The following is a 14,852-nucleotide window of genomic DNA, read 5'->3' as shown; positions in this document are numbered from 1 at the left end:
TGATTAGACATATGACTTAGTAAGTGATTAGACATTATGTAACTTACTAAGTGATCATCCTAATAAATCTTGTACCCTTCTGACACCATATGTCATTATTAGAATATTAATGACTATATTCCCTATGCTGTACTTTACATCCCTATGACTATTCTATAACTACCAATTTGTACTTCTTAATCCCTTTACCTTTTTCACCCATTGCCCCAATTCCCCTGCCATCTGGCAACTGTCAAAATGTCTTCTGTATCTATGAGTCTGTTTCAGTTCTGCTTGTTAACTTATTTTGTTTTTTTAGATTGAATTGTTGATAGATATCTATTTATTGCCATTTTATTGTTCATATTTTTGTCTCTTCTTATTCTTCAAGAAGACACTTTAACATTTCATGTAATACTGGTTTAGTAGTGATGAACTCCTTTAGCTTTTTCTTGTCTGGGAAGCTCTTTATCTGTCCTTCGATTCTAAATGATAGCTTTGCTGGGTAGAGTAATCTTGGTTGTAGGTTCTTGCTTTCCATCACTTTGAATATTTCTGGCCACTATCTTCTGGGAGTGTGTTTATTTTTAATGCCAGCAAATTTTTATTTGGGAATTAATATGTACTTCCATTTCTAAGGATAAGTCTTTTGCCAAAATGGGAAATACAAGCTTTTTAAATTTACAAAAACTTGAATTTCCAAATCTTTTACACCAATAGGGAATTGATGCAGTTCATACTAATTGTACTAATATTTCCTCAGGTAAAACATTTTCCTGAAACACCAAATCTAGAAGAGGATAACCGTAAGCTTAAGTAAATTATTAGCTTTGCTAAGTTATAAGCTGTGAGATTTTCACATAATGTTTCCACATTTACTTAGGTGGGTTAAGGTAGTCAATAGGCTTATGGTTGCCCTCTCGAGCAACTCCAAAACAAGACAAGGTTATGGCTACTGCTGTGTTGACTGTTCGAGTTACTTCTTCTGGTGTCTTCCCCAGAGATGGATTCACTTCCATTATGTCTAATCCTGACAGTAGCCCTACAACAACAAACGGAAATAAAGTAATTTGTTAAATAGTCGACATTTTAAATTCAGTATCTCTGAAGTGTTACTCAGGAGTGTAAAGAGGGGGTAACCAACTGAAACCACTTAGGTCACTGCATCATGCAATGGGCATTGTGGAAGTGTCAACCGGGGCTTGATTTTCAGACCAGGCAGTATCTATAATAATAAAAGCGTAATATGCAAATCGACCAAATGACCGAACAGTGGAATGACCATCCAGACCTCCACACTATGACACCCACTGGTGCCAGGTCAGACAAGGCAGGTGCGATGCGATTGGTTGGGGGCCCAGCCATTGCCCCATGATCATCCTGCAGAGGGAGGCCCAGGCCACCAACTGGCGGGCTGTGGCAGGTAGCCTGGGCCTCCCTCTGCTGCGATCCATCTGGAGCCTGGGCCAGGAGGGGGGGGCCTACCTCTGGGGCAATTGATTGCGGGGCTCCTGGACTGTGAGAGGGCACAAGCCGGGCTGAGGGACCACCACTCCCCAGTGCAGGAATTTCATGCACCAGGCCTCTAGTAAGTATATATTGGCCATGTGTACACTTGATTCTTTATTCACTTAGATTTATACCTACCTGTTTTGAAAATTTCTTCTGTAATGTAGAGACCTTCTCTGTAAGACAGACCCCCGATGACTGGTGTGCCAGTAGCTGGTGTGACAGATGGGTCCAGTCCATCAACATCATAGCTCAGATGAATTGGCCTTTTCTTTCTTTTAAGAAGAGGGAAAGTAATTCAGGTTAAAGTTGGTGGCTTATTATTTAGTAGATAAATATAGTTCTTGCTCTGTAAAAAGGAACAACCTAGTGAAGTTCCATGATTTTACAAAAAGGTTTTATTAATGACTTACATTGATTAGTACCAGTAGCCGTTTCGTTTAGCAATATTTATGTTGCACACACAAACATCATACCTTCCTAGTAGGTAGCTGAGTGTTTCTTCCATCACCTTGCCAATTCCCAGCTTGTCCACTTCAGTCATTGAAAAGTATTTAATACCCAGAGTTTTCAAAAGGTAGCTATGAAAGAAGATAGTAAGTAATTTATAACTAACATGGAGGCTGACTCTATGCCCTCTCGTCTCCTTTTAAGAAAAGATCAATGTGCTAAGATACATAAAATATGTAAGTTCTGTGAACTCTATGTATATATCAATATATTTTTACCAGCAAGTCAATATAAGAATCATTTGAATATATACATATACGTGGATGTACATATACTTGGTACTTAAAATAATTTTTTACCATAGGTTTGGCCAGTGCACCTAGCATGCAAAAGGACAAAAATGAAGGTAAATTGCATCAAGGAATAAACTTACTGTTCCCCAGGGTCCACGTCTCTCAGGCCAATATACACAATATCTTTGGCAGTTATGCAGGGTGTCACCCAGGAGAATCCTGGTACATCAGGGATCTAAAAATTGCAATTTTCCATTTGGTCATGTATACTTCTCTTGAGCAAATCTTACGTTGAAAGTTAAGTACAGTTGTTGGATAGATCTTCTATTTAGAACATACATTTTTAGGAATCATTAAAAGACAATACAAAACGACGAAGAGAATGCCTGCCTCCCCTGGTGGTCCCCCTGATTGCTCTGGCTCTACCCAGCCTCACCCGGTGGCCCCAACCTAACCTGAACCATTTCTGCACCATTTCCATTGGGCCCTGCTTTCCCAGAACTCTTCTGCAAGGAAGTCGGTGTACTTCCATTACTTTCATCCCTTCTTTACTTCTCTTTCTCAATGGGGACTTAACCCAGAAGATGGATCGAGTGGCTGAAGGGAAATGCTTGCCCAACCCTTCGGTTGCTCTTCAAATGTTCTGGAGTCGAGCTTGGCTGTTTCCGTAGGCTAGCTGCACATTTTGCAGGTGTATACACCTATCGGTTGTCACTTCAGAAAACGTTACTTCTGGGCATTAAACCTAACATTCCCAGGTATCATCATAAAGACCAATATGCTACAGGTATATTAATAAACATTGTTTTATTGACATACTAAAAGCATATCAATAAAAATTATGAGCCACAATGTTAAGTCTTAATATGGAATTTCATCTTACATCTTTTGGAAAGTAAGTTTCTAGGGAGCAAGGAGGCAGTTCTGCTTATGGTTTAGATATGTGCTCCTCACAGTAAAGATGTTAAATAAACCACTGTGATCCTCATTTTAAGAACTTCGTTTTTTGAAAAGGTGTATGATGTGGAGGGGACACTTGGTACCATGAGAGGCTGTGTGGCACGTAGTAGAAAAAGGTCGGCACTAAGAGACCAGTTCTGGCCCTCGCCTGGTGTGTGATCTTAGGTGAGTTGGTTAATGTCTGAACCTCTGCTGACTAGCTTAGGATTATTCTCTGCTCCACCTAAAAAAGGGTAGTTTAAGAATCAAAAGGGAAGATACAAGGTCAGTTTGCAAACCATCAAGGAAGGGAGAGGTACCGAGCCTCGCCACCTTTATCCTCCAACCCTTTGCTTATCTGCTGCCAAGAAAAGAGTTTGAGATTATACCAAGAATAAGATGTCAGAATGGTTCTTAGTTCCCTCCACCTCCTGAATAAAATGCCAACCAGCCTCTTACCTTTCCCTTTAGTTCCTTCAGGAGGAAAGACACAGGCTGTCCATGCAAGTTCCCACTGGAGGTTGTCTGTGGAGTGTTGATATCCGTGTGAGCATCCACCCAAATGACACAGAGATCTGGGTGGATCCTGGCGTGGCCAGAGATGCTTCCGATCGCCAAACTTTAGAGGAAAAAGTTTGTGTGAGCATCAGGGTTGCAATAGCCTTACATACATCATATTATTAACTCAGTTAATGCTCGTGCTTGATTTTCCTTTAGGTCAACTGATATTGCTCATAGTTTTAAATGGGAGATGCCAATTAAACAATTGTAACAACAGAGAAAGTAGAGCTTAAACTTAATAGTTACTAAGAAGTTATAGTTACACAAAGGTATCACTAAATCATTTGTGATATTTTTCAAAACCAGCTTCTAATAAAATTGTAAATTATAGTTTCACCAAAAATTAAATAATGTGTAAAAACACTACCACACAAGGAATTCCTTAGCGTGAGACTATTCCACTTTCAGGGTTGAATCAGGCTTATTTTTTGCACTCTAATTTCTCTAGGTAAATACTTAATTCTCCCCAGTGAGTCATGACAGAGTCCTTCCCTTTTTCTTAAAACCCCAGTTGTTTACAATTGGAGAGCTTGACTCAGGAGCCCTTCCATCCACTTGCGTGAGCATATCCCAGGTGCTCACTCTATTCAATCAGATCCTCTGCTTGAACTTCCTCCTCTCCTGCCACACGCTTAAGGACCCACTCTTTGCCGGGTCAGAACCCTCCAAGTTCACATCAAGCACTTCAAGCTCCAGAAAATGTGCCTGAATGGAACAGCTCAGTAATATCTTACACAAAAGTTAAAAGATTAGGATTGGCCAGACAATGCCCTATCTTCCCACGTGTGGATGTTTTGAGTACCATTCAGAGAATCGTGAACTTCTCGATTCTCAAAGTGGAAGCAATTGTGCCTCTCTCTCTAAAAAAAATCAATAAACTAGTCTTTAAAGAAATAAAGAGGCTCTTGCACAGAAACTGTCTTTGCCACGTTATTTGTAATTTTGAAAATTACTTGAATATTGGACAATATGTGTATGTAACACTTTAATGAAAAATTTGCAACAGTAAAAATATGCTTATATATCATGAAGTAAAGATAAGGCAATTTCAACTGTGGATTAAGAACAAAGCAGGATAATACACACACACACACACACACACACACACACACACACACACACACACACACACGCACACGTAATTGTTAAACAAAATCATGTCCGAGGGAAATTCCGGTTGAAATGGTTGTTAGGGGACTAAAATTCTCACTGGTTGTTGTTGTTTTTACTTTTACATGTATGTGTATTTCAAAAAGCTTTATAATTATTACTTTTATAATGGAAAACACTTTTAAATGTTGACCTAAATGGGTTGTTCCTATGATCGGTAATCAAGCGCAATAAGTTGACTGTAAATTTCCTCAGTGCTTATTTAGAAATGTAAGCCTCTGCTGAATGTTGTACTGAAATTCATTCACATTTAATGCATTTTCTGCTGTAATAAAGATAATTCAAGACTTCAAATAGAGCTAAGTGTGTTTCCAAAATAAAGTAGTAACCAGCAATATTTTTTAAGTAGAAAATTTGATGTAAACTATTGATCAGTGCTTTCCCTTCCATATGTTCTCTCTTCGCATGTTTTTGGTTAAACCTTCTTCGTGCCATTGGTGCCAATCTCCCGTAGCCCCTCATTAAATAGTACCTGTGGTCTCCACCCAGCACCACGCTGACCCTTCCATTTTTCTTGGCTTCTGCCACCACGCCAGCCAGCTGCTCATTGGCTTTTCCCACGGACCTTGGGTTCTTCACAATTTGAAATGGACTGTCATTAGGGACATCGGCGAAGGGCAGGTCCCCATAATCTTTCACATCACACTCTGTAGTTAAAATTAAAAGTTGCAGGTTACTAAATAAAGATTACAAAACAGTCTATGCAGGCTGATTTTAAATGTACAGAATAGGTCTATTTTCTAAAATATAAGCACAGAAGGAGTCTGGACAGACTGAAATTTGTGAAGGTAGACACCACATCCACTTTTGCCTGACATCATCTCACCCGGGCTGCACTCCGGCGCCTGCTGTATGCGGGGTTCTCAGTAAGTGCTTGAATCTGCCGGTTAGGCTATAAGTACAACAGGGTGACCTGGTTTGGATTTAGTGGGTGGTGTCGCTGTCTTTGTCTCTGTGCTCATGTGCTTTCTACTTTTCTACAATAAGTGTGTATTGTATTCATAGTAAAGAAACCATATTTAAAAAGAAGAAAACACACCATTATTTTGTTAACAATCCTTGGTTTCAATCCAATCCGTCACCTGCTGAAGCAGTCCAGCTCCCTCTTCTGCCCATTGTACCTGCCTCACAGTGCTATTGTCAGAATTCAGTAAGAGTAGGTGATTACCATCGGTCCTCACACTTCAGCAAGCCCGGAAATAAAGACTTTATTATCATACTTTTTCAATACGGTAACCCAAAGTTCCTAAGGACCTTGGTGCACTTCCTAAAAGGCCATGCATTATGCCTCAAGGTGCAGAGCTTTACGTAACAGGTTGATATGGGCTCAATTCAATGTTCTGAACTAAGCAGTCATTGTGTATTGTATTCATGCCTGTCTGTATGTATCTGTGACTCAGTAACACCTTCAAGAGATTTTAACCTGATATAAAAGGTGACCAAATTATGCTTGTTCACTGACGGACTAGTCCAGTTCATTTACCCAGGCTTCCTGTTGTCTACTGGGGTCTCTCTCTTTCTTTTCTTAGATTTATGATGCATAATTCTTATTTACTAAAATGTATTCCTTTTCAGTTTACCAGTCAGTGGGTTTTAGAAATATCCACAGTCTTTTAACCACCAGCACAATCAAGATTTAGAATACCTCCATGCCCCCTAAGTTCCCTCACACCCCTCCCTGCGCAGCCGAGACAGTCAGTGCATCCCATGGGATGGATGTGCCCTTTGTTTATTTGCCAGTTGGGGGCATTCTGTTGTTTCCAGAGTCTGGCTGTTATAAACAATGCTGCTCTATACCTTCAAGTACAAACAAGGCCTTGTGAGAACACGTTTTCATTTCTCTTGGGTAAATACCTTGGAGTAGATTTGCTGGGTCAAAGGGTAAATGTACATTTCTTTAAGAAACTGCCCATCTTTCTACAGTGGCTCTATGTATCATTATGCATTCTCATCAGAAATATATGAGGGTTCCAGTTGCTCCATATCCTCGCCAACACTTTATCAAGGTTTAACATATAAAGATGACACTTACTTTAGCTGTACTTTTTTTGTTTTGTTGTTTTTGCTTTAGTTTTTTTTTTTTAGCTGTACTTTTTAAGATACAAAGTATTTTTCATTTGCATGCTTACATATGCAAATATGTATGTGTGTATAATATGAGTAATCATACACACAGTATTATTACTGGGGCATTTTTTTGTTTATACTCTCCATGTTTATTAATAAAAGTGGTGTAACTTAATACTCCCTTATTATTTCTGATATTACAGTGAATTTCTATGGGCACATTCTCAGAGAGTTTAGGCCTCCCCTTAAAGAAAATAAGTAGCAGTTCTTGCAGCAACCAAGGGAAGCGAACTGCTCCAGCGGGTTCAAGGGCGTGCCTGGAGAGAAAGGCAGAAACGGGAAGGAAATAAAGTTTTTACTTAATAGCTCTTTCTGATGTTTGTGGTAGGCGTTTGGGATGTAGCTAGCCATCTACAGGAAGGCCTACTGTTAATATTCAACAGTGTGGACAGATGGAATTTGGCATAGCCCTCTGGGCCGTGGTCGAGCTGCTGGAAGTTTTCTAGGTATCACATCCCCAGAACAAACAACTCAATCACCTGATACTGACTCAGAAGCCCCAGGTCCATCCCATTTCCTGTCCTTTCTCATGGCCCAGTTTTCAGAAGTTACCACAAGGAAGGGATCTGAGGAAGCCTGTTGATACAACAGGCCGCCCAGTTCACCCGTTCCAGGTGGCACAGGGTTTGGAAGAGCCTTGAGACTGAGCAACTACCCCGCTTTCCTCTTCCTTTTCCTCCTCTTCCCCCTCCCCCTCCTCTTCATTCTCTTCCTCCTCCTCCTCCTCAAGCTGGGAAGGCTGGGGGCCCCTTCTTCCTGCATAGGACTTCCCATTGCCCCTTCCCTTAGGGAACCATGCCCTGGGAGCCTGGTTCCCCACCTCACTCATTCGAGGTGCTCGCTTTCCAGTCCAAACTTGACCTACCTGGGGCCCACAGCTTCTCTGCTGCCTCAAGCCCCCACCAAGGAAAATGGAGGCATCAAACCGAGACTCGGTGCTATTACCGTTTTATTTCCTCTTACAAACGGGGCTCCTCTTGGTAGTAGTGTACTTTCTGCTGCTGCCCCTTGCCTTCCATTTTCAATCCCCCCACCTCCCTTCCCACCCGCCCAACCCCAATTCTTACGCACACACATTCTCTTACAAAGTAGTCTGGCTGGAAAGACAAAATATCTGAGAAATAAGCAACATTGACTGTGCATTCTTCCCACACGCTGCTTCTCTGTATAGGGTGCACATCTAAGGTTCTAGCCAGCGCTGAATTCTGTGGTACAGATGTCATTGCGGACACTCCCCGTGTTAGCAGGAGCCTGTGCATCCTTCAGAACAGGAAAGAATTCGGGCTGATCATCTTTCTGAGAAGGCTAATCCCTGTTTTGTAAAACTACTGTTCGAAATTCTCTGCTATTTAGATAGTCCCTTATTCTGTAAAGTCAACTCTGCCATTTTTAGACAGTCCCTTATTCTGAAAAATACCTTTGCTTGCTAGCCTGCGTGAATAATAAGGAAGATAAACTTAGCTGTCTGACCTTGTAGGCCAGAGACTAGATACTCCCATGCTCTTGTGCCAGGTGTATTTTTTAATTGAATGGAACTGTGTTGTTTTCAAGGCCACAAGCTTCCAGCGAGATAACCACTAAGCACACATAGGGCTGGCTCTTGAATAAAAAGAAAACCCCTGCTTGTTGCTTTGCTCAGAATTTGAAAGACATTTTCTCTGAAAGACATATTATCCACCGGTGAATAATAAAGGGGAACTCCATCTCTCTGAGCGTTGCTTGGTCTTTCTCCGATCTTCTGCAACATTTCAACCTAAAAATTACCTTGTTCTTTAAGCTTCTCAAGCAGGCCAGCCTTTCTCAGTACTTTAGGGCCTTCTTCCACTCCTCCTCGCGGCTGAACAATTAAAAAAGAAAGGAATTCAGACATCATCTTGGTCATCAGATGCACAGAATAGGAAATTCATTGTTTAATCAGTTGAATAGCAGTAACAGGATTTTCTTGAGTCCCTACAGAACCAGGATTTTACATTTCATTATCACAGCAAGGTAGATTGGATTACTCCTATGTCAAATACAAGGGTCTAGAATCAGAGAGGTTATCTAATGCTCCTTCCCTCACGCAGCTAACAAGTGGCAGAGCCTTAGGACCTTATCCCAGTCCTTTGGATTCCAAAACCTGCATCTCCTCTTCCCATCACTACCGACTTAGTGAACGTTTGTTTTGTGCAGAAGCACTCTGATAAATGGAGACACTACAATTAAAAGGAGAGGGGTTTTGTCTTTGATTAACTCATAAGCTAAGAAGGGACTTGGATATTTAACATCAACTACAGCACTTGGAGATTTTCTTCAAAGTAGATACAAGATGCCATAACAACTAAACAGGATGCTCCTATCTCTGCCGGGGACAGAGGGTGACAGGTGGAGCAGATGACATTTCAGCGTTGTGTTGCAACACGAGTTCAGGACGGTAAATGGGATGCTGGAGGAACTTTGTAAATCAGGACAATAGCTTGAGTAAAGGCATTTACTCAATAATAATTATATATATAATTATTATTAATTTCAGAGAGGAAGGGAAAGGGAGAGAAAGAAACATCAATGATGGGAGAGAGAGAAACATCAATGATAGGAGAGAGAATCATTGATCAGCTGCCTCCTGCACACCCCCTTCTGGGGATCGAGCCCAAAATCCGGGCATGTGCCCTGACCAGGATTTGAACCGTGACTGTAGAGAGCGCCTGGGAAGGCACATGGGCATTTCTTTAATTATTGTCAGCTGAATCCAGTGGCTTCGGCAAAGCCACGTCCTGGAAACACGCTTTGCCAAAAGGCAGGAGTGTTGTCAGCTTGATCTTCAGCCCAGGTGCCAGAGGGTGGGTTTTGTTATTGAAATCCAGCCAAGCACCAGGAATGAATATGACTCAGGCCCACCAAAGAATGTACATAATATCCTTTGTCTTGACTTTTAGTAAAACTTTCTGGGGGTTTTTTTGCTGTATAAAATAAACATGCTGTATTGGCTCAGGGTCACTGTCCCTGTCCCTGTCCATGTCAGAGGACAGTGGTTCCACTTGGCCCCACCTTTTTCCTTCTATCTCTGTGTCTGTCTCTTTCTTTCATTTTCTCAATCCCCAGCCTCCCCTACTCAGGAACTGGACCACTCTCTAGCTGCGCTGGACACGGAGAAGAGAGAAATATTTACATGTGACCTCTTGGTAACTGTGACCACCTGGTTCATAGCTCATCACTCAACCACCGGGCCACCCCAGCCAGGCCAGTAAAGGCATTTTTTTAAAGGTAGCATGGGAGACAGCCATGTGCAGATCCTCACAATAGTAAGGGAGGGTTCTACGGGACAAAGCAGGCAACAGGGAAAATCACCTGGTAGTTGGCTGAACCCACAAAGACCAACCTGGTATTTCAACTTTTGACCTGCTTAATAAACACAGTGAACAAGAATTCTAGCCTTGCTGTTTTTATATCCAGGAAGACAGCCTCCTGGCAGATTAGTGACCCTAAAGAAACAGTTCTTTCATGTATCTCTCTGATTCTAACTTCCAACATGTTTTTATATATGTGTGTGTGTGTGTATATATATATTTCAGAGAGGAAGGGAGAGAGATAGAAATATCAATGATGAGAGAGAATCATTGATTGGCTGCCTCCTGCACGCCCCCTAATGGGGATCAAGCCTGCAACCGGGGCATGTGCCCTTGACTGGAATCAAACCCAGGACCCCCCAGTCCACAGGCCGATGCTCTATCCACTGAGCCAAACCAGCCAGGGCTCCAACATGGTTTTTACATATAAAGTTATTTCCTGTTGTCAGAGAGTAGAAGTGCCAAAGACACATGTGTTGTCCCTAGGATTGGGCTGTGGCACCAAACCAAGCAAATACTTCTTCCCAATTCAAATTAGCAGATGACTTGGCCTGGCTGCCAAGCAGATCCTCGATGTCCAATTCCTGTCCCTGGCAGCAAGGGCCTCCACATGCTCTGCCTGACACATTTCCTCCTTCAGTCCATTCCCTTTTCGCCTGGCTTTGGGATGAAACAGTCCTGTCTGGAATCACACGCTCAAGGCTATGTGACCCTGAGCAGATTTCCAAACCTCTCTGAGCCTTAGTGAACTCAACTGTAAAATAAATATAAAACCTACCTCATTTTTTGCCACTACCTCCCTCCTACCTAACCACTGCCTCGAAAGAGGGTGAGATAGGAGAGAGAGTCCTTTCTCAGACTCAAACTTCTAGCCATTTGTCCTCTAAACCTCTCCCTTGCTTGTTTGTCAAACTTTTACTTCCTTTAGGTGAGGACAGATGCTTATATGTTGGTCATTTTTTTCCTCTATGCTATGGCTTAGTGTAGAAAAGTATCTCTCTGTGTCCTTATTATCATGAATGAGACATTACGTTTCATTATCTCTGGGCCACGTTTTAATGGGGGAAGGGCTGTCGTGCAAAAGAAAAAGGAATTCACTGAAGACAGAAAATGCATCAGGCTATATCCCCTAGGCCGTGGTCGGCAAACTGCGGCTCGCGAGCCACATGCGGCTCTTTGGCCCCTTGAGTGTGGCTCTTCCACAGAATACCATGGCCTGGGTGAGTCTATTTTGAAGAAGTGGCATTAGAAGAAGTTTAAGTTTAAAAAATTTGGCTCTCAAAAGAAATTTCAATCGTTGTACTGTTGATATTTGGCTCTGTTGACTAATGAGTTTGCCGACCACTGTCCTAGAGGGGCTGTTATCATCAGCCTAAGGCTTTCTGCTGAGGTCCAGAGACCAGAGCATGTTCATGCTGCTTCCGTCCTCCCTCCCTCCCTCCCTCCCTCCTTCCCTCCCTCCCTCCCTCCCTCTCTCCTTTCCTTCCTCCCTCCCTTCCTTCCTTCCTTGCTTCCATTTCCCTTGCTCCATTTCTTTTGTCAGTTTTTTCAATTCTATCTTTGTTAGAACCTGCCCAAGAATAAGTGAGCATATTGTGAATTTTGCAATTAAGCATTTAAAAGAACAATTTCTGTGTCAGCAGCATGTTTCTGTATTCTGGGAAAGACCTTTGAAGGGTTTCCAGGGAAAGTGAGTCTGTATTTACTGACAGTCCACATGCAGTTTGGGTCTCTCACCTCTGACCTGTCCTGTTTGGTTTTGCAATAAGAAGCCAGAGTGCAAAGCAAGAGTTCAAAACTAGGAGGAGTGCCCTGGCTGGTTTGGTTCTGTGGTTAGAGCGTGGGCCCATGGACTGAAGGGTCTCGGGTTCAATTACTGTCAAGGGCACCCATACCTCATCCCGGGCTTGGTCAGGGCACCAGTGGGAGGCAACCAATGTGTCTCTCCTCCTCCTGCTCCCCCTCCTTTACCTCCTCCTCCTCCCCCTCCTCCTCTTCTCCCCTTCTCTTCCACTCTCTCTAGAAATCAATGGAAAAAATATCCTCACTCCTAGGTGAAAATTAAAAGCAAAAAAAGAACTAAGAGGAGTATAAAACACTACCCAGGTGGGCAAAATAGTTCTAAGAAACTTTCAGAAAACTCCATTTAAAACAACAACAACAAAAAACTTTAGGAGTTTCAATTCACACTTGTCTTGTTTGCTTTTTTTTTTTTCCTTTTAAGAACAGATACATGTTGAAGTCTAAGGTGTCTGCAATCTCATTATATTTATCAGAATGAGTGTGGCCAGGGCAGGAAAATAAAATATTTTATTACAATGTTACTGGCATGTTTGGCAATCTGGGAGTTTCATAAATCCATTAGTCCTTTCAATGTTACCAACTTACAGTCCGATTTTCTTTCTTTTTTCCTCCCTCAAAGAAAGGTACACAAAGGGTTCTTCTTAGTCCATGAACTAAGACTTGTATAGAATTATTAAAGCCCTTAAGAATAGGAATCATTCACAAAGTTGCATAAAGCAATCATATGTAAGTTATCCAAATTAAAAGAACTCTATGACATTTTTCTAGGCATTCATTACATAGCTAAACAAATGTGTTTTCTTAAAATTCCTTCTCTCTACAAACATACACAGTAACACCAAAAACAATGAGAACAAGGAAATCTAAATGAGAAGCTAAAATGCAGAAATAATCTATTTCCATTCAAATAAAAATATCTTCTTTTTAAAAGATGAGGGAAAGGTAGTAGATTCAAATAAAATTGGCTGTGGCTGAGATTAGGAGCCACAAAAATAACTGGGTTTGTGACCCTAATTATACAATCTTGCAAACCGGTGAGACAACTTCAAACGCTATACTACTTCAGGGCCAGGTTGTCTTAGGGAACTTAACTAACCAGAAAATAACACCTTGATAAGTTTAATGCCTGAAACTGTCTAATAAATCCCAGCTATTCAAAGGAAGGCTTTTTACTCACCTGTCCCTTTGAGAAAGGAGCTCCGATGACCCCTATGGATTTTGACTTGGAACTCATGCTCTGACGTTCCTGGTCACTGCACCCGAGGTCTCCAGCCAGCCACCAACGTCTGCAACCCTCAATGACAGGAGGCACATATTTTTTCCACTTATAATTGGGCTGAATCTGTTTATCTTATTCTAATAAGGAAGATTGGCTCCACCTACTGAACCAGAGAATGACAGTCAACTGGAAGTCCAGTAAGTTCTTCATGTGTGGAAGAACTTGGGTCTACAATTAAGGAAGATTATTCATGTCCCCAATTCACAAGCCATTTGACCAGTCAGCTAGGTTAATACCTTGTCTAATCACAATCTTTATTTCCTAATCATAATACTCTATCTAATCTACTCAAGTCTTCCTTGTCACATCAACAGTGCATGGTTCCAGTTGTACTAATTCAGGGAGGGCACTTACTTCCTCCAGGGCTCGGAGTCCTTCTGTGTCAAAGAAGGGCAGGGACTGGCAAGATGATCTCCTCACATCCCTTCAAGCCCTACAATCCTGAGTGCAAGTTTCACACACTGGGATTAATGGTTAATCAGTGAGACACACATCCCACACCACAAGGGAAAGCATCTGACTTCCTTTTCTGCTTATTATTAAAGGAGATCTTAATTGCCTCATTAATACCTCGGAGGTGTGGCCATACTGATTTTTAAATACAGTGTACAGGAAAATAAGAGTCTTTGGAATCCTAATCAAGATAGAGAAGTAAAAACAGCCAACACTGGGTTTTTATCATGTGCCAGATGCTGTCCTGTTTTATATGATCTCATTTAATCCTTGTACCAATATTATGTCAAGTCTCATCTTTGATGCCATTTTATTGATGAGGAAACCGAAGCCCAGAGAGGTTGCCAACTGTCACCCGGGTTGTAGAGGAAGAGCCATGATTCACTGGTAAGCATTGTGGATCCACCTAACCTCTGTGCTTTCCAGTGAAGCACAAGCCACGTGTCACATCCTCGTGCTGCCAGATCTGTGAGGGGAGCTCTTTCGCGCCATGAAAAGTACGGATTTAGGAGAAATGCACCCTACGAATCCTTCCAACTTGAAAATGACATGATTGCAATTTAGAGGGAAAATTCACGTGGTAGAAACTAATTTCTCCTTTTTTCTATTGGTGAGAGAGAACACTGGGGAGTATTTCAATTCCAGGAGGGCAGAGTTTTGTCTGTTGTATTCCCAGAACCTAGAACAATGCTGATATGTGATAGGCCCTCAATAAATATTTGTAGCATGTGTGAACAAGAAAACCAAGGTCTCACAGGTCCATTTTAATAGGACTATTTTCCAAACAGGCTTCCAATCTTTCACTTGTGGAGTCGCTTGCATTACTAGATAGTTACCTGTAGTATTTTGTATAGCTAGATACCAACTTGTGGCAAGGATTTGCAACCTTTTTCATCTCATGTCACACATAAACTAATTAGGAAAATTTTGTGGCACACCAAAAAATATACTTTTGCCGGTCTG

The 14,852-nt window shown here is 41.7% G+C and overlaps 1 protein-coding gene across 1 annotated transcript; it reads right to left on the bottom strand.

The window, feature by feature from the left end:
- Positions 1-13,460, bottom strand: ARG1 (arginase 1). The gene is made up of 8 exons (XM_079781189.1): positions 13,335-13,460; positions 8,793-8,865; positions 5,374-5,548; positions 3,630-3,789; positions 2,372-2,466; positions 1,965-2,069; positions 1,627-1,763; positions 1-1,021 (listed from the first exon to the last, which is right to left on the bottom strand). The coding sequence occupies exons 1-8, from the start codon at positions 13,389-13,391 to the stop codon at positions 855-857; spliced, it is 969 nt and encodes a 322-aa protein (XP_079637315.1). The 5' UTR covers positions 13,392-13,460; the 3' UTR covers positions 1-854.
- Between the last annotated feature and the right edge of the window lie 1,392 nt (positions 13,461-14,852).

Source organism: Cnephaeus nilssonii (assembly GCF_951640355.1).
Source record: "Cnephaeus nilssonii genome assembly, chromosome: 9".
Taxonomy (NCBI): domain Eukaryota; kingdom Metazoa; phylum Chordata; class Mammalia; order Chiroptera; family Vespertilionidae; genus Cnephaeus; species Cnephaeus nilssonii.
This window is presented reverse-complemented; position numbering and strand designations above follow the sequence as displayed.